Source organism: Myotis lucifugus, unplaced genomic scaffold (genome assembly GCF_000147115.1).
Source record: "Myotis lucifugus unplaced genomic scaffold, Myoluc2.0 scaffold_83, whole genome shotgun sequence".
Classification (NCBI taxonomy): domain Eukaryota; kingdom Metazoa; phylum Chordata; class Mammalia; order Chiroptera; family Vespertilionidae; genus Myotis; species Myotis lucifugus.
In genome coordinates, this window is record NW_005871131.1 from 3,705,144 (window position 1) to 3,724,412 (window position 19,269).

Sequence of the window (19,269 nt, forward strand, 5' to 3'; positions counted from 1 at the left end):
AGGGAGAGAGAGAGAAACATCAATGTGAGAGAGAACATTGATTGGTTGTGTCCTGTATGTACCCCGACCAGGCATCAAACCCACAATTTGGGTATGTACCCTGACTGGGAATTGAACTGATGACCTTCCGGTGCACGGGATGACACTCAACCAACTGAGCCACATCAGTCACGGCACAATATATTTTTCTTATTGAAATGACATAGATTGTGATAGGGTTATAGTAGCAGAAATGGAAAAGAAGGGTATCCTAGAAAAAGACATTACTATTCAATAGAGAAAGTTGGTCTCCTATCCTCCTGGCTCTGGGTCCAAAGGCAATATTTTTTGTATTTTGAAGCCAAATGTAAAACAGTATTCATCTATTTTAAATTATCAATATAACTCCTTTCCAAATCTAAGTGAAACTATTTTAGGTTAGAATTTTGGAAACTATCATTGCTTTGGAGAAATAATTTTCTATTTTTTCATTAGAAAATTTCCTTTCCTTATACAGGGTAGGGTAAAAGTAGGTTTACCGTTGTACGTATAGAAAATAATACAATAATTAATAAAAATACAAGAATAAACTGTGTTTTTGTGTACTCAGAACTGTAAACCTACTTTCACCCACCCTGTATTTATCTTGTATCGTTTAATATATGTTACAAATATGATTCTGAAAATCAAAACATATCTGCTTAATTCTTGTATACTAGAATTTTTTGTTTAAAGTTATTTCTGTTCTTAGAAATAAATTTATTAAATTTGTGTAAACTTTGGTTAAGATTTGTAAATATAAAGTGGTTAGGAAAAAAAATCTGTACTTTAAATGGTATTGATGACTATTATTTAGGAAGCAGTACTGCCAGAGCACCCTTTTAGTGGTGTGAAACAAGAACAGCAGAGCAAATGGATTGAAGAGTTGAACAAACAAATAGAAGATGACGGGCAAAGAAAAATAGAAGAAAAAATTGTATCTTCAAAGGTAGCTTACAAAGTTTTATGGATATAAATGGAAAAAATAATTTCAAAGTGAAAAATTTTTTTTCAATTACACTTGACATTCAATATTACATTAGTTTCAGGTGTACAGCATAGTGGTTAGACATTTATATAATTCATGAAGTGCTTCTCCCTTGCCATAAGTGTAGTACCCACCTGGCACCATACATAGTTATTATATTATTAGAGGCCTGACGTATGAAATTCTGCAAGAGTGGGCTTTCCTTCCCCCAGCTGACGGCACCGGCTTCCCTCTGGCACCCAGGACCCAGGCTTCCCTCCAGCCACCGGCAGGCACCCGGGCTTTATCCAAAAGGACGTCCGGTCTAATTAGCATATTATGCTTTTATTATTATAGATTGAATACTAACTAGTATATTCCCTGTGCTGTCTTTTGCACCCTGTAACTATTCTGTAACTGCCGATTTGTACTTATTAGTCCCTTTATCTTTTTCACTTAGCTCCCAAATCCCCTCCCATCTGGCAACTGTCAGTCAGCTTGTTCTCTGTATCTGGGAGTCCATTTCTGTTTTGTTTCTTATTTTTATTTTTGTTAATCCTCACCCAAGGATATTTTTTCCATTGATTTATTTTCATTTTTTATTTTTTGAGAGAGTGGAAGGGAGAGGGAAAGACAGAGAGAGAAACATTATTGTGAGAGAGACACATTGATTGGTTGCCTCCCACACATACCCCACCAGGGCCGGGGAGGAGTCTGCAACCGAGGTACGTGTCCTTGACTGGAATTGAACTCTGGACCCTTCTGTCTGCAGACCGATGCTCTATCCACTGAGCCAATCTGGGCTTTTTTTTTTTTTTTTTTAAATATTTCACAGCCTGACTGGTGTGGCTCAGTGGTTGAGCATTGACCTATGAACCAGGAGTTCAGGGTTCGATTCCGGGTCTCGGCACATGCCTGGGTTGCGTGCTCTATACTCAGTGTGGGGCATGCAGGAGGCAGCCAAACAATGATTCTCTCTCATCATTGATGTTTCTCTCTCTCTCCTTCTCCCTTCCTCTCTGAAATCAATAAAAATATATATTTTTAAAAAAGATTTCACGTATAAGTGAAATCATGTGGTATTTTTCTTTCTCTGTCTGACTTAATGTACTTAGCATAATACCCTCTAGGTTCATCCATGTTGTTGCAAATGGTAAAATTTCATTTTTTTATGGCTATTGTCCTAGTGTGTGTGTGTGTGTGTGTGTGTGTGTGTGTGTGTGTGTGTATCACATCATCTTTATCCAATTGTCTGTTGATGGACATTTAGGTTGCTTCCATATCTGGTCTATTGTAAATAATGCAACAATGAACAGAGGGATGCATGTATCTTTCTGAATTAGTATTTTTTATTTATTCAGATAAATACCCAGAAGTGGAACTGATGGGTCATAAGATAGTTCTGTTTTTAATTTTTTGAGGAACCGCCATACTTTTCCATAGTGGCTGCACCAATTTACATTCCCACCAACAGTTACACAAGGGTTCCCTTTCCCCCATATCCTCACCAACATTTGTTGTTTGTTGATTTATTGATGTTAGCCATTTTGATAGGTGTGAATTTCAAAGTTTTTAATCTTAAAGATATTCTGAAACTATTTGACAAGACTAGATTATATGAGTTATTCTACATTTATTCTTGTGACCCTTTCATTGATGCATTTAATAATGCATTTTGCATAGTTTCTTGTAACTTTTTAGAAATTTCCTAATTCTTTGAATTGCTCTTATTCTCCAAGCTATTTATCTAAACGTATATGGAATCAAAACAAAAGGCAGTTTTGTTCATTTTTATGATGCTTATTCTGCATGGTGACTTAGAAATCATGTTTGACTGTCATTTAAGGTTTTATATGTGAGAACAATTGGAAACATTCTTAGCAATTCTTATTTGTCATAATTAGGGTGAGGAACATGACAGATGGGCAGTGCATTTTGATTCTCAGTCTCAGCTGTCCTCTCGGTCAACATACAAACAACCAGAGTACTTCTGTATCTCTCCGGACCCTCAGGAGCTAGCTGATATCAGCAGTGTTTATACACCTACAACTGGAAGCCAGATTGAACCTTTAGAAGAGGAGTATATAGCAAAACCTGTTAGAGGTGCGGCAATCCCAAACAGTCAAAAAACAAAGTAAGTTTATACTTCAATATTTATTGATGTTTTAAAAAGTATGCTTTTTTAGGACTTATTATATTTATAGTATTTCAGCTGATATTCTATTTCAAGTTTGGTATTTTTCTGTAAAGTAGAAATGATTATAGATATATTCCAAACAAAAATGATTTAGTATCTTGTTAAATTCATATTTTGGTGGTTTTAAATAGCTAATGTATCTATCTTGCCAGCTTTCTCCGTTCTATGACTGCTCTCTTGGACCCAGCTCAAATTGAAGAACGAGACAGGCGGCGACAAAAACAGTTAGAACATCAGGTATTGCATTGTAAAGTATTGTTCTTTGCCTTATTTATGGCCAATAGATACCTAAGTAAATGGAAATTAAAAATTCATTATAAACTTACAGCATTGGCCCTGTCCAATCCCTTGATCAATCTAAATCCCTACTCCAACTGGCATTATATTAGGTTTATACTCATAGCACAGCTACCTGCTTTCCAGAAGGGAAGATTTTTAAAAATATGTTTTTATTTGATGTTAGAGACAGAGGAAGACAGAGGGGGAGGGAGAGAGAAACATCGATAGGCTGCCTCCTATATGTCTTCTACTGGGGATCGAGCCCGCAACCCGGGCATCTGCCTTTCCTGGGAATCAAACCAGTAACATCTTGGTATATGGGATGATGCTCAACCAACTGAACCATACCGGCTGGCAGAAGGGAAGAATTTTTTTTTTAAGCAGGAGAAAAGCATATAGATAGATAGATTTATTTATTTATTTATAATATATCTTTTATTGATACTATTACAGATATCTACCATTTTCCTCCTCCCAGCCCCTCCCCACACCCCCAGGTCTTCACTACTCTATTGCCTGTGTCCATGCATATCTATATCTATAAACGGTTAATATGTTAAGTGTCCCTCTGGCTATGAAGTGTACTGACCACCAGGGGTAGACACTCAACGCAGGAGCTGCTGTGACGTGCACTGATCATTTACAAAGAGACGGCACCACAGACCTGGTGCCGACAAAGCAATACTCGGCTTCCCCCAAGTGGGACACAGGCCCTGCCACCACTCTGGAGCGACAGCCCACCAAATCGCAGCCAATGCTGCCAAGACCCCATGGCACAAAATGTGGCCCACAGCCCAGCCCACCCTGGAAACAGTGGCTGTGGGCACTGGGTAGTGACATAATGTAGCAACGCCCGTCTTCCTCTCCCCAGTGACAGGCCATCTTACCTAATAATAGACAAACATGTAAATTGACCGTCCTTCCACTACGCTCACCAGCCAGTCAGGAGAGCATGCAAATTAACCCAACAAAGATGGCGGTTAATTTGCATACGCAGGTGTGGAGCGAAGACTGCAGGCTCCGGCCGGAGCAGCGAAGACTGAAGGCTGAAGAGGCTTTGCTTCTCTGCTGCAGCCGGAGCGAAGGCCTGGGTCCCGGGTGCCAGAGGAAAACCGGTGCCGGCAGCCAGGGGAAGGAAGGCCTATTGCATGAATCTCTTCGTGCAACGGGCCTCTAGTTTAACAATAATCGACACCATGGACCTGGCACCCACAAAGCAACACTTGGCTTCCCCCAAGTGGGACACAGCCCCACCACCACCTGGAGCGACACCCCACCAAATCACAGCCGACGCTGCCGAGACCCAATGGTGCAAAATATGGCCCCACCCCAGCCCAGCCCGGAAATAGTCGCTGTGGGCACCGGGTAATGACCTCATGTAGCAATGCCCGGCTTCTTATCCCTAGTGACTAGCCTCCTTGCAGTTTCTTCAGCCCAGGAACATGACTTGTGAAGCGTTTTCACATGACTCATCTCATTTGATCCTCACAGAAGGCCTGGAGTAGGTAGATAGGAGACTCGGTGGAATCCTATTTTCATTAGCCAGAAAACGGAGATTTAGAAACTTGACCCAACTGAAAAGAAGTAAGAAATGGTGGACCTTGAAAATGACTTCAGGTTTTCTGACTGCGCAGAATATAGTCAAACACTGCTGCAGTTAAGTATTTTACTCTTTGTTCTCCCTGCGTGATCTACAATAATAATCTTTGTGTTGATATTTACTGCTGTGTTGCTGACAATTACCTGAAAGAGAAGTTGGGGTGCTTCACTGGGCTGGAAAAAGTTTAGCTAAATCAGAAAGCAGGTCTAATTAAGCAAGTTTATTTTATATATATAAGAGGCTTAGTTGACTCCCGCATGCATGATACAGACAAAGCTCTTGCTGGTGCCAATCACACACGTGTTTCGATCTGTCATTTGTTGATCATGAATTTGGTTGATACTTATGTTATAGAGAAAGGGCAAATAGCGATATTAAAATATTCTAATTAATTTCCTTTCGATGTGCACAAATTCTTGCACTGGGCCATTAATAAGTATATAAGTTCTTTGGTTTATCTCTTCTCTTTGGGTCTTATTTTGTTAATCAATTCATTTTGTTCATTAGATTCCACAAATAAGTGAGATCATGTGATATTTGCCTTTCTCAGATTGGCTAAATATTTTGAGAAGATTTTTAATATATAGATTGCATATATGAAATGGTACTAAATCTTAAGTTAATATTGGATATTTTTAGTTCTCCTGAATTCCGTCAGGATGAGAATTACTTTCTGTATACTGATAAACTTATTTGTTTTGGTGTTTGGTTTAGAAACACCAAAGCAAATGCATCCTGGGTATTTTTAAGTTTGTGACAGTGATTTATATGATTATTTATGTCTAGAAAGCCATCTCTGCTCAGGTAGAAGAAAAGCGTAGGAAGAAGCAGTTGCAAGAAGAGCAAAGAAAGAAGGAAGAACAAGAAGAGGAGCTTCGCTTAGCACGGGAACGAGAAGAGATGCAGAAACAGTATGAAGAAGACATACTTAAGCAAAAACAGAAGGAAGTAGGTATTTATATTCTAACTGTAATATTTTAGAGTAAAAGTGGATGTGTTCTTAAAGTAAAAATAACTGAAAGTTGAACATTTTCATGTATTTTGAAATTGTGAAGCTTTATGGGGAAACATTAAAGATTTGCATAAAGAAAGTTATGAAAGTTAAGGAGCATTCTGGAGAAGGTTTTATTTCAAATGATTAGTGATTAGTTCACAAATGCTATATTGCTTGGGTTTTTTCTCCACTAAGAAGGAAGTCAAGATGAGTTATTATAGCACAAAACAAAAATTATCCACGTGCTTGATCTTGAAATGTTTTCTAAGTGATTTTTAATATATTAATGTTCTAGAAATGTTAAGAAAATGATTGGCCTTTCTGTCTGTATTCTCTGGTGAATAGGAGCATATATATGTAGAGTGATTGACAGGGATTGATAATACAGTTTGTTGCTATGTTAGAGGTTTCCTCTGTGCTAATTAAGGGTCTTTTAAAAAGAATAGATATCCAAAAAATAAATAAGTGAAAATAAAAAGAATAGATATCTGGTTGGCTTGGAGAATTGCTATATTAAATGGTACAGACAGTATAGGTATGGTGGTGTCAAGCTCAGTTGACAAAGAGCAACTCATACATTGACATCAATTACCAAAGATTCTTGAGGTTTACAAAGTAGAACATAGAGCACTTCCTTTGGAGTAGGGAGGTGGGGCTGAAAGCCAACATTTCTTGCCTTTTGCACTTGCAACCTTCAAAATTAGTGAAGGGACACATGGTCTGGGTTCTGATTTCATTATGTTGAATAGGCTGAGTCAACTACTATGAAATAACTATGTAAAGTTAACTATGTATTGTTTTTTCATGTATAACTATATACATGAAAAAAATCAAAGTATCTTTTGCTTGAATTGCAATAAATGCCCATAAGATTTGTGTTTTACCTCTTAGTAATCTATTTTTAATCTTAATAGAATTCTGATGGAATTGACCATTGGTTTAGAAACTTTGAAAGCTTTATTAGTATAAATTGAATGTAAACAAGTTCTTATATTTGTGGTCTAACGAAGCTGTAGAAAAAGCTTAAACTTCTGGTCAAGATGTTGGAGTAGGTAAATGTGCTCATCTCCTCCCACGATTACATCCAAATTACAGCTAAACTGCAGAACAACTATCATTATCACCTGAAGTCTAGCTGAACAGAAGTCTTATAACTAAGGATATACAGAAGCAGCCAGGTGGAGACTGGTAGGAAGCACAGAGATGTGGATCTGGCTGTTTCCACACCTGCATATAGTGGTTAAAAATTGAGAGGGATGTCTCAGCTGCAGAGGTCCCCCTGAGGAGCGAGGAGTCCCAGCTCCGTAGCAGGCTCCCCAGCCCAGGGTTCCATTGCCAGGAAGAGAAGTGCCCCCTAACTTTGACTTCAAAACCAGCAGAGATTGTGGAGTAAGATGGAGGTGTCCTGGAGTGCACAGACTTACTTGCTGACAGTCACTCCCTCTGATCTTCAGCCCTGGGGCAGCAACTTGAAAAGCTCAGTGGACATATGGAGTAGAGCTGAATTGTCTGGCTTCAGGCCAAGGGTTGTATGGTCAGCTTTCTCCTAGACTTCTGCCAGCTTTCTCCTGGCAGAAGCCATTGTTTCTTTGTTGTGCCCAACCCACACCCAGCCTGCAGGCTTAAGCGATGCCTGATCTGACTATCCATCATTCTGGCTAATAGCAGTCATCCCATCTGTTGATTCCCTGATACCCTGCCCCACCCAACTTTTGGGCCCACCCAAGTTGCTTCCAGTGGCTTTTCCATACAAACAGCCTGTCTTAGCTCATGCCTCAGACAGTCCTGAAATCTCAAGGGTTCACAAACTCCAGATAAGTAACATCGGGCCTCATTGTGTTCTGTATCTCTTGCTAGGCAGCCCCAACTCTGGCACTAGTGGCAGCTTGCCTCAGTTCACAGCTTAGCCTCTCCCACATACCACCAAGCCCAGCATCAATGGCAACCATCTTCAGATCAACTTTGTCTTATACCAAGTGGCCCCAGGCAGGGCATAGGCAGTAGCCTCCGTTGGCTGCACCAAAGCCTCTCCTAAGATGCTCCAGAACAAATACACCCAGTGCCAGCTTCAGACCACACCAGAGTACCACCCAATCACCTCCACAAAGGATACACCGAAACGGTAGACTCTGCAGGCACCAGAGCCTTGATAAAATTAGGGTAAATCCCTGCACAAGAGTTTCTGTGCTGTAAACAAGGCCAGCCTTCACAACCAGTCAGCCTGAGGGTCAATTCCACAGAACACACAACCCACACATAGGACCAGGTAGATTGAGCCAGTCAGTACCATAGGACACCTGTTCCATAAGGCCACTGTACTAAGACTGGGAGACATAGCAGTTCTACGTAACACATATAAACAAATGCAGGAAGGCAGGCAAAAGAGGAGACTAAGAACCATGTCCCAAATGAAAGAACAGAACAAAACACCAGAAAACTAATTAAATAAAATGGAGACATGCAGTCTACCAGATGCAGAGTTCAAAACACTGGTTATAAGGCTGATCAGTGAAATTCAGGGAAGAATGAATAGATACATGATCTCAGTGAGAACTTCAACAAAGAGACAGGAAACATAAACATGGAGATAGATGCCGAGACCGGTTTGGCTCAGTGGATAGAGCGTCGGCCTGTGGACTGAAGGGTCCCAGGTTCGATTCCGGTCAGGGGCATGTACCTGGGTTGCAGGCACATCCCCAGTAGGAGATGTGCAGGAGGCAGCTGATTGATGTTTCTCTCTCATCGATGTTTCTAGCTCTCTATCTCTCTCCCTTCCTCTCTGTAAGAAATCAATAAAATATATTTTTAAAAAAATGGAGATAGAAAATATAAAAAAAGAGCCAATCAGATGTGCAGAATGCAATGACTGAAATGAAGAATATATTCGAGGGAATCAACAGTAGTTTAAATGAAGCAGAGATTTGGAAGATAAAGTAGCAGAAAATCAGAACAGCAACAAGAAAAAAAATCCCCCCAAATGAGGCTACATTAAGGGGTCTCTGGGACTACTTCAATCATACTAACATTCTTAACACAGGAGTACTAGAAGGGGAAGAGAGAGCAAGGAACTGAAAATCTATTTAAAGAAATAATGATGGAAAATTTCCCTAAACTGGTGAAGAATATAGACATACAAGCCCAGGAAGCACTGAGAGTCCTAAACAAGATGAACCCAAAGAGGACCACACCAAGACACATCATAATTAAAATGCCAAAGGTTAAAGACAAAGAGAATCTTAAAATCAGCAAGACAAAATCAGTTAATTACCTACAAAGGAGCTACCACAAACCGTCAGCTGATTTCTCAAGGAAACTGGTAGGCCAGAAGGGATTGGTATGAAATATTTAAAGTGATGAAAAGCAAGGACCTACAACCAAGATTACTTTATCTAGCAAAGCTATCATTTAGAATCAAAGGACAATTAAAGAGCTTGCCAGATAAGAAAAGGCTAAAGGAGTTCATCATCAAACCAGTATTACAAGAAATGTTCAAGGGACATCGAACATTTGTAATTCAAAAGACAAAAAATAAAAATATAAAACATGAGTAACTACATGCCTACCAATAGTTACTTTAAATGAAAATCAATTAAATGCTCCAAATGAAAGAAATAGGGTGGCTGAATGGATAAGAAAACAAGACCCATACATATACTACATACAGGAGACCCACTTCAGCTAGGAAGACACGGACTGAAAATAAAGCAATGAAAAAAGATATTTCATGCACTGGAAACAGCAAAAAAACTGAGGTAGCAATATTTATATCAGACAAAATAGACTATAAAACAAAGGCTATAGCAAGAGACAAAGAAGGACCCAGCAATTCCACTTCTGGGTATTTATCTGAAGAAACTCAAACACTGATTCATGAAGATATATATATCCCTATGCTCATTGCAACATTATTTACAGCAGCCAAGATACGGAATTAAACTAAGTGTTCATTGATAGACAAATGTGTAAAACAGGTGGTACATATGTACAATGGAATATTACTAAGTCACAAATAAAGAATGGAATCTTGCCATCTCCAACAACATGGAATTGATGTAGAGGGAATTATGCTAAATGAAGTGAGTGAGTTAGAGAAAGGTCAATACCATGATTTCACTTGCATGTTGAATCTAAAAACCAAAATAAAACAGCACATAGAGAGACTCATAGATAAAGAGATAATTTTGATGGTTTGGCAGATGGAGGGGAGGGTTAGGTGAAAAAGGCGAATGGTTTAAAATGTGCAAATTGCCAGTCATAAAAACAGTCATGGGGATGTAAAGTATAGCAGTGGGAATATGGTCAATAATATAATGTCTATGTGGTGTCAGATGGGTAGGTACTACTAGACTTGTTGGTATGTTGTAAGTATATAAATGTCTAGTCACTATGTTGTACTCCTGAAAGTAATATAATATTGTATATCAACTCTAATTGAAAAATAGCCTGGCCAGTGGGCCTTAATGGTTGAGCGTTGACCTATGAACCAGGAGGTCACAGTTCGATTCCTGGTCAGGGCATATGCCTGAGTTGTGGGCTCTATTCCCCATGGGGGTCATGCGGGAGGCACCCAATCAGTGATTCTCTCTGACTGATGTTTCTAGCTCTCTTTCTCCCTTCCTTTCTGAAATCAATAATAATAATTTAAAAAAATTTTTAAAAATTAAAATTGTATAAACCAACAACAAAAAAGACAAAAACCCAATGGAAGAATGAGCAAAAGTCTGGAACAGGTACTTTACCACTTTACAGAAGAAAAACAGCCAGTGAATATTTAAAAAGTAGCTCAGTCCCATTTGTTATCAGTGAAATGTAAATTAAAACCACAATGAAATGCCATTTTATATCTACCAGAGTGACTAAAATTAAAGACTGACTGCTTAAAAAAAAAAAGATATTAAAATGTAAGCTACCAGAGGGAAGGAATTTTCTCTGTTGACTCTTCTAGTATCTTGAATACAACTGGGTACATAGTAGGAGCTTAGAAAATATCTACTGAGAGAGAATATTCAAGTTTGTATGTGTTTGGTAATTTACTTAATACATTTTTTTACTTTAATATTGATAGGAAATTATAACTGTCAAGACAAATGAACTCTTCCAGACAATGCAGAGAGCACAGGAGCTGGCACAGAGACTAAAACAAGAACAGAGAATCCGAGAATTGGCTGAAAAGGGACATGACACTTCTAGATTGATTAAAAATCTTGGCGGTAAATACTTAAGTAGGATTTTATTTGTAATATTTTTTGAAGTTGATTTTAAATAATTGACTATTTTTAACCCTTTGCACTCCGAACCATTCTGGACATTGGCTACCAGCTACTAGACGCTACTTTGCGGCGGAAACGTGCATTTACAGACCCTCGTATTATTTAGTATAATTTTGGAACCAAGTAACGTATTATAATGATATTGGACTTATATGAATTGGGTGACATCGAGGAATGTATATTTGCAAAAAACCCCAATATTTTATTGTTTATAATTTTGTACAGTATGATAAGTTTTGTAACACTCCCCAATATGCATTGCAGGCTGATTAGTGCATGTTTGACAGTAATAAGTGGTTTGACGCCTGCCACCAGGTGTTTTCCTGTTAGAACACACAATGCAGTCCCGTTTTCTTTGTCCCACATCGGGAATATGTAGTTTATTGTTTAATCCGACACAAAACCCGCTGACATTTCTTGTATATATCTTAGTAATTTTACGATATTTTGATTTAATTTCTTGTGCCATTTCAAGATAAAACTTCAGGGAAACATGCATGTCTCAAAAAGTTGCGTTGAAATAACTCAATTCCCCGTAATCACTAATAAACTGCAATGTCCCCTGAGAGGGGACATCCGAGTGATATGCTAGAATTCCGATGTCCCCTGAGAGGGGACAGCGGAGTGCAAAGTGTTAATACTTTTAACACAACTATTAATTAAATATTTTTAAAAGAATTTTAGACCTTGAACTAATGTATCTTTATAATATGTATTTATTTGGAAAATTGTCTTAAGAGTACAACTAAATAATAATATACTTTTCATCTATGTTTTTTTATTTTGCTCAGAGTATGTAAAGTGAATATTTTGTACCTATTTTTATCGAGACATCTATTGAGTAGTCTCCCTATATTCAAGAAGGGATTAGAATGCAGGTAACTTTTTATAAGAAACATTAGGCTAGCCCTTCTAAATTATTTTGCATTGTTCATATTGATTAATTAAAGACTTGCGCATAGTTACTGCTACTCATAATTTCTATTAATATTCCTGAACTATTATGTTATCACAAAATTTATTTCTCTTCCATTTGATAACAGTTCAAGTGGAATTTAATGAATCTACTAAGAACATTTCAAATTCAAGACATGGCTTGGATGAAGTCAGTGGTAAAATGAACACCTGTATCAATTCTACGAACTCTCCTAAAAAGGATACTGGTGTGCAAACAGGTATTTGTTTAGAAATTGTTATTTGGTTTAAATTTTACTTAAGATTAAAGTCATAATTGTAATTAAGTTCAAGTAATTTAAAGTTTAATAATTTAAGGAATTCAGCCGAAACCGGTTTGGCTCAGTGGATAGAGTGTTGGCCTGTGGACTGAAGGGTCCCAGGTTCGATTCCGGTCAAGGGCATGTGCCTGGGTTGCGGGCACATCTCCAGTGGGAGGTGTGCGGGAGGCAGCTGATCGATGTTTCTCTTTCATCGATGTTTCTAACTCTCTATCTCTCTCCCTTCCTCTCTGTAAAAAAATCAATAAAATATATTTAAAAAAAAAATTTAAGGAATTCAAAGTTTTTGGTAAGTTAAAAAGTAAAAGGATCTCTTGGTTTTTCAGTTCTTTATAACAATTTTATTGAGATATAATCCCATAGTATAAAATGAAACCTTTTTATAAACTAGTGTTTTTTAAAGAGTACAGTTCAGTTTTTGTATTGAGTTGTATAACCATCATCACAATGAATTTTAGAACATTTTTATCACTCTAAAAAGAAACCCAGTACCCATCAGCAGTCATTCCATTTCCTCCCTCCTCTCCATGTCTAGGCAACCACTAATCTACTTTCTAGCTCTAGATTTGCCTATTCCAGACATTTCATATAATTGGAATCATACTTAATGTGTGGTCTTTTTGTGTCTGGATTTTTTTTCACTTTATCATGTTTTAAGGTTCATCCATGTTGTGCTATGGGTTAATACCTCATTTTCTTTTATTACTGAATAATATTCATTTTATGAATTTCCTACAATTTGTTTATTCCTTCATTAGTTGATGGGCATTTGGGTTACTTCTACTTTTTGGCTATTATGAGTATGCTGCTATGAACATTCATGTGCAAGTTATTATGTAGAGATATACTTGCAGGTGTCTTGGGAGAGATGAATAGCATTGCTAAGCCATATAGTAACTGTATGTTTAGCATTTTGAGGAACTATCAAACTGTTTTCCAGAATACTTGTACCATTTTATATTTCCACATCTGCAGTGTATGAGGGTTCCAGTTACTCTATATCTTTGTTCACAGTTGTGAACTAATGATATTGAGTAACTAATGATGTTGAGCATGTTTTTACATGCTCATTTAAAAGTTTTACATAGTAATAAGGGAATATCCATGTTAGGTGGGTACCATTATTATAGGTCTTCATGCTTACATGAATTCTTTCAGGCCTCTACCTATCTATCTCAAAATTCGTTTTTTCTGTTTTTAAAATAACTTTATGCTCTCTTGACCTTTTTTTTCAATTGATGTATAATTGACATGTATATTAGTTTCAGGTGTACAACATCATGATTTAAAAATTTTATATTTTTGAAATGATCACCACAAGAACATTTAGCACCATAGTTAAAACTTTTTCTTTTCAAGAGATCTTTTAAGATTTATGCTTTTAGCAACTTGCAAATATTCAATATAGTATTTTTATACAATTGACCATTGAACAACATGGGTTTGAATTGCACTGGTCCAGTTATATGTGGGTTTTTTCTAATTGACCTGTGTAGCTCCATTGATCCACACAGTTTCAAACCCGTGTTGTTCAAGGGTTAATCTGCTGCCGGAAATCTGAATATGCAGGGCCAACTGAAGTTATATGTGGATTTTCAATTTTGCTGGAAGTTGATGCCTCCAACCTTCACATGTTGAACGGTCACCTGTAGTTACCATGATGTAAGTTATGTCTCCATGTCTTATTGTATAGCTGGTAGCTTGTTTGTTTTGACCCTTCTTTCACCCACTTCCTTTACCACACCAACTGTTCTCTATATCTATGCGTTTCTTGTTTTTTGTTTCCACATGTGAGATTATTAGTATATGGTATTTGTCTTTCCCTGTCTGACTTACTTCACGTAGCATAATGTCCTCAGGGTCCATCCATGTTGACTCAGATATTAAGATTTCATTTTTTTATGGCGGAATAATATTCCATTGTGTGTATGAGTATTGTATGTATTCATACTAAATTTCTTCATTCATTCATTGACACTTAAGTTGCTTCCCTATCTTAGCTATCTATATATATAACAGCCTAAGCAACTGAACGACCGGTTGACTGCAGCCGCTTCCCCTCCTTAGACGCTCCATAAGGATGAAATAAAAGCGGCTGCCAGGTGGCTCCCAACAACTGGTGCTAAGGTCAGCGGGATGGATCCAGATCCCAGGCTGGCAAGGGTGTCCCACTGCCCATCCAGAGGGCCAGAGCTTCCCCAGATTGGGACTGACTGGGCGTGAGCTGCAGCAGGCACAGTGGGGCCAGGTTGAGCAGGAGTGGCAGGCGGCATTGGATTGCCAGTTTCATCCTGATCCTTGCAGGCCATGCCGAAGGACCCCACCTGTGCATGAATTTCTGCACAGGGCCTCTATATCTATACTAATAAAACGGTAATATGCTAATTAGACCAAATGTCTTTTGGACGTCCTTCCTGACAAAGCCAGGGGTGTGGCTGGCCTGCAAACTGCCCAGGGCCACAGCCCCCAGTGAGGACCCCCACCCTGATTGGAGGAGTGGCTGACCTGCAAACCACCCCAGGCCCCTCGCTCAGGCCGGCCCCGCCCCCCAGCGGGGACCCCCACCCCAATTGGCATGGCCGGCCTGAAAACTGCCTGTGGCTTCTCGCCCAGGCCAGCCCCCGCCCCCAGCAGAGACCCCCACCCCGATCCAGGGCCCCCTTTAGGGGAGGCCAGCCGACCCCCACCCATGCACCAGGCCTCTATACTAATAAAAAGGTAATATGCGAATTTAGACCGGGACACCTTCTGGACATCCTTCCAGTCAAAGCCATGGTGGCAGGGCCAAGGGAGAGGCAGTTTGGGGGGCAAGCAGGCCAGCAGGGGGTGGCAGTTGGGAGCGAGCAGGCCAGCGGGGGGCATCTGGGGTCGAGTAGGCGGGAAGGGAGGGGCAGTTGGGGGTGAGCAGGCTGGGGGGTGGTGCAGTTGGAACGCAAGCAGTCCATCAGGGTGGGTAGGGCATTTGAGGCCAGGGAGCCCGCCAGCCAGAGTGTTTAGGGCCAACCAGCCAGCCAGAAAGGTAAGTGTTTAGGACCCAGTGGTCCCGGATTGCGAAGAGGGATTTCCGACTCCCAGTTTAGCCCTTTTCCCTCAGGGGTTTCCCAGATTGCAGAGGGTCCAGCCCGGGCTGAGGGACCCCCCCCCCCCCCCCCCCCCGTGCACGAATTTCATGCACTGGGCCACTAGTCCTATATATAAAAGGGTAATATGCAAAGTGATCCTAATGGCAGAATGACTGCTGGACCAGTCACTATGCGGCGCCCTGACCATCTCTTGGTTGTTTTCCCGGCCGGCAGTCTCCAATTGCCTGATGGCCACCCATGGCAGGGGTGGGGCCGGCAAGCAGGCGGGAACAGCCGACCTCTCGGTTCCTTCCCCCAGCCGTCAGGCATAGATCACCCAATAGCAAAAGCAGAACCGGGGATTGGTGGCGGTGGGGGGAGAGCCGGCTGCGAGCAGCTCGGGAAGATGGCCCTGATAGGCCAGACCTAGGGATCGTACCTGCGCACAAATTTCGTGCACTGGGCCTCTAGTATATACTAGGTGTACAGGTTAATAATGAGGATTTTGTAACTAAAGAAAACATGATAATTTCAAGGGAAACATCAAAAGTGCTTTATTCAAAGTAATGTCTATTGCTAGCTACACATTTCCTCATCTTTCAGGTAATTTGTGGATACCGTCCCAATAGAACTTTTCTTGTTTTGAGGCAAACCATTCAGAGACCCAATTTTCCACTTCTTCAAATGTTTTAAAGTGCTTGCTCAGAAAGTGCATGTGCCATCGATCAGAACAAGTGTTAATCTAAAGGAGCAATGTCTGGTGAATACCGCAGGTGGGTTTACACTTCCCAGGCAAGATCTTTTAACGTATCTTTAACTGGTTTTGAAGTGTATGATGGTGCGTCATCATGAAGCAAAATTACTTTGCCGTGTCTTCTGGAACATTCAGGTCGTTTCATGATCAAAGCGTGGTTCAAATTGATTATTTGTTGTCGGTAGCGATCAGTATCAACAGTTTCACCTCATTTTAGAAGCTCATAATACACCACCCCTTCCTGATCCCACCAAACACAGAGCATTGTCTTCTCTCGGAAGCGATTTGGCCTTGCAGTTGATGTTGATGGTTGACCTGGATCAACCCATGATTTTTGTGCATTTGGGATTCTGAAATCCCCTTTTTATCGCCAGTCACAATTCAATTTCTTTTGTGCCATTGAAGCAACATTTTACTGATGACTTCTCAGTTTTCCATTTGTCTTTCGTTCAGTTGATGTGGCACCCATTTTCTTTCCTTTTAAATCTTTCCCATTGTTTGTACACGATTGGAAATTGGTTGCTGAGCAGCATTTAATCTTTCTGCAAGTTGTTTTTGAGTTTGACACAAATCTTCATCCAATAATGCTTGTAATTGTTAGTCTTCAAAATTTTTTGGTTGACCTGGACGTTCTTGTCTTTGATATCGAAATCATCACTTTTAAAGTGTTTAAACCAGTGTTCACAGTATCTTGAGATGGAGCATGTTCACCTTAAGCTTCCCGAAATATTCAGCAGCACTTTTCTTCAAAATAATGAATTAAAACTTGCCGCAAATGCTCTTTTGGCATGAAATTCGACATTTTTAAGTGTGAAAATATCTATGATGTTAACACCTTCAGCAAATTTGACATAAGTTTTGAAGCTTGTTGTCAATACAACAAAATAGCATACATATCAAACCACATATATATCAACATATGTGTAACTACACCTAGTAAATAAAAGCCTATGTGACCATTTGGTCACTATGACACACACTGACCTCCAGGGGCAGATGCTCAACACAGGAGCTGCCCCCTGGCAGTCAGTGCGCTCCCACAGTGCGAGAGCCACTCAGCTGACTGACGAGTGGCAGACGCTGGGCTCATAGCTGGCGAGCACAGCTGCGACGGCGTGAGCCTCTCCTGCCTCTGTGGCATCGTCCTACTGAGTGGCAGCAGGCGCAGCAGGGCCGGGATGAGTGGAGCGTTATGGCGCCTGGCCCAGCCTTGGGCTCCTCCCTGGCTGCCTGCTGCTTCACGCACTACTACTTTCCTTGGGGGATGGTAGACTGCTGGTTTCAGCCCGATCTCCGCAGGCTCTGGAGATTGGACGGAAACTGGCAGTCCAACATCCCCTAAGGCAGTGGTTCTCAACCATCTGGCCCTTTAAATACAGTTCCTCATGTTGTGACCCAACCATAAAATTATTTTCGTTGCTACTTCATAACTGTAATGTTGCTACTGTTATGAATCGTAATGTAAATATCTGATATGCAGGATGGTCTTAGGCGACCCCTGTGAAAGGGTCGTTTGACCGCCAAAGGGGTCGCGACCCACAGGTTGAGAACCGCTGCCTTAAGGGGTCCCGGATTCTAAGAGGGTGCAGGCCAGGCTGAGAGACCGAATCTGTGCACCGGGCCTCTAGTCTTGAATAAAAGTGGCTAGAGTGAGCAAACTTTGTCTTGTTCCTGTCTTAGAATAAGCTTTCAACTTTTCACCATTGCATATGTTACCTTTATTATGTTGAGGTACATTTCCTCTCTACTCACTTTGAGAGTTTTTATTATAAACTAGAGGCCAGTTCACGAAATTCATGCACTGGGGGGGGGGGGGGACGGGGACGGGGTAGAATGTCCTCAGACCGGACTGCACCATCTCGCAGTCTGGGAGCCCTCGGAGGATTTCCGACTGATGGCTTAGGCCCACTCTTTGTGGGCCTAAGCTGTCAGTTGGACATCCTTTGCATTGCCATGGAGGCGGGACAGGCTCCCGCCACCGACGCTGCGCTTGCCAGCCGTGAGCCCCGCCCAGGGCTTCTGGCTGAGTGGCACTCTGCCTATGGGAGCACACTGACCACCAGGGGGCAGTTCCTGTGTTGTCTGTCCCCTGGGGGTCAGTGCGCATCATATCTACCGGTTGTCCTGTTGTTCGGTCTATTTGCATATTAGGCTTTTATTATATAGGATGTAAGTTGAATTTTGTCAAATGCTTTTCTGCCTCTGTTGAGATGATCATATAATCTGTATTCTTTATTTATTAAAGTGGTATGTCTCATTGATTGATTTGCGTGTATTGAATCATCCTTCTATCCCTGAAATAAATCAAACTTCCTCATGGTGTATAATTATTTTAATGTATTGTTGAATTCACTTTGTTAATATTTGGTGGTGATTTTTGCATGTGTTCTTGAGGGTTATTGGCTTGTGATTATACTTTCTTGTGGCATACTTTTCTGGTTTCAGTATCAGGGTAATGCTGGTTTCATAAAATTAGCTTTGAAGCATTCCCTTCTTATTTAATTTTTTTGTAAAGTATTGGTAATAATTCTTTGAATGTTTGGTATAACTTACTAGTGAAGCCATCTGGTTGTGGTCTTGTTTGTTGGGAGGTTTTTGATTACTCATTCTCCTTACTAGTCTGTTTAAATATTCTATTCATAATTTAGTCTTGTTAGATTTTATGTTGCTAGGAATTTATCTATTATAGATTCTAAAATCTCTTGGTATATAATTTTTCAGTCTCATGATTCTTCACATTTCTGTGGTATCAGCTATAACATAGCTTTCATTTTTGATTTGAGATCTTTCTTTTTTCTTGGTGAATCTAGCTGAAGATTTGTCAATTTTATCTTTTCAAAGAACCAGCTCTTAGTTTCATTGATCTTTTGTCTTTTTAGTCTCTATTTTATTT

At 40.1% G+C, this 19,269-nt stretch overlaps 1 protein-coding gene across 10 annotated transcripts in view; it reads left to right on the forward strand.

Moving 5' to 3' along the window:
- The window catches only part of CCDC66 (coiled-coil domain containing 66), a 66,151-nt gene that overhangs the window by 39,076 nt on the left and 7,806 nt on the right, over positions 1–19,269 (forward strand). For 8 of the 10 annotated variants that reach the window (XM_014457700.2, XM_014457704.2, XM_023755707.1 and 5 more), the window contains 6 exons: positions 836–967; positions 2,890–3,119; positions 3,335–3,419; positions 5,848–6,009; positions 11,121–11,265; positions 12,369–12,500. In XM_014457700.2, coding sequence (XP_014313186.1) covers positions 836–967; positions 2,890–3,119; positions 3,335–3,419; positions 5,848–6,009; positions 11,121–11,265; positions 12,369–12,500 — 886 coding nt within the window. The remainder of the gene's footprint in view (positions 1–835; positions 968–2,889; positions 3,120–3,334; positions 3,420–5,847; positions 6,010–11,120; positions 11,266–12,368; positions 12,501–19,269) is intronic. The other 2 variants (XM_023755714.1, XM_023755713.1) reach the window with 2 other exon arrangements.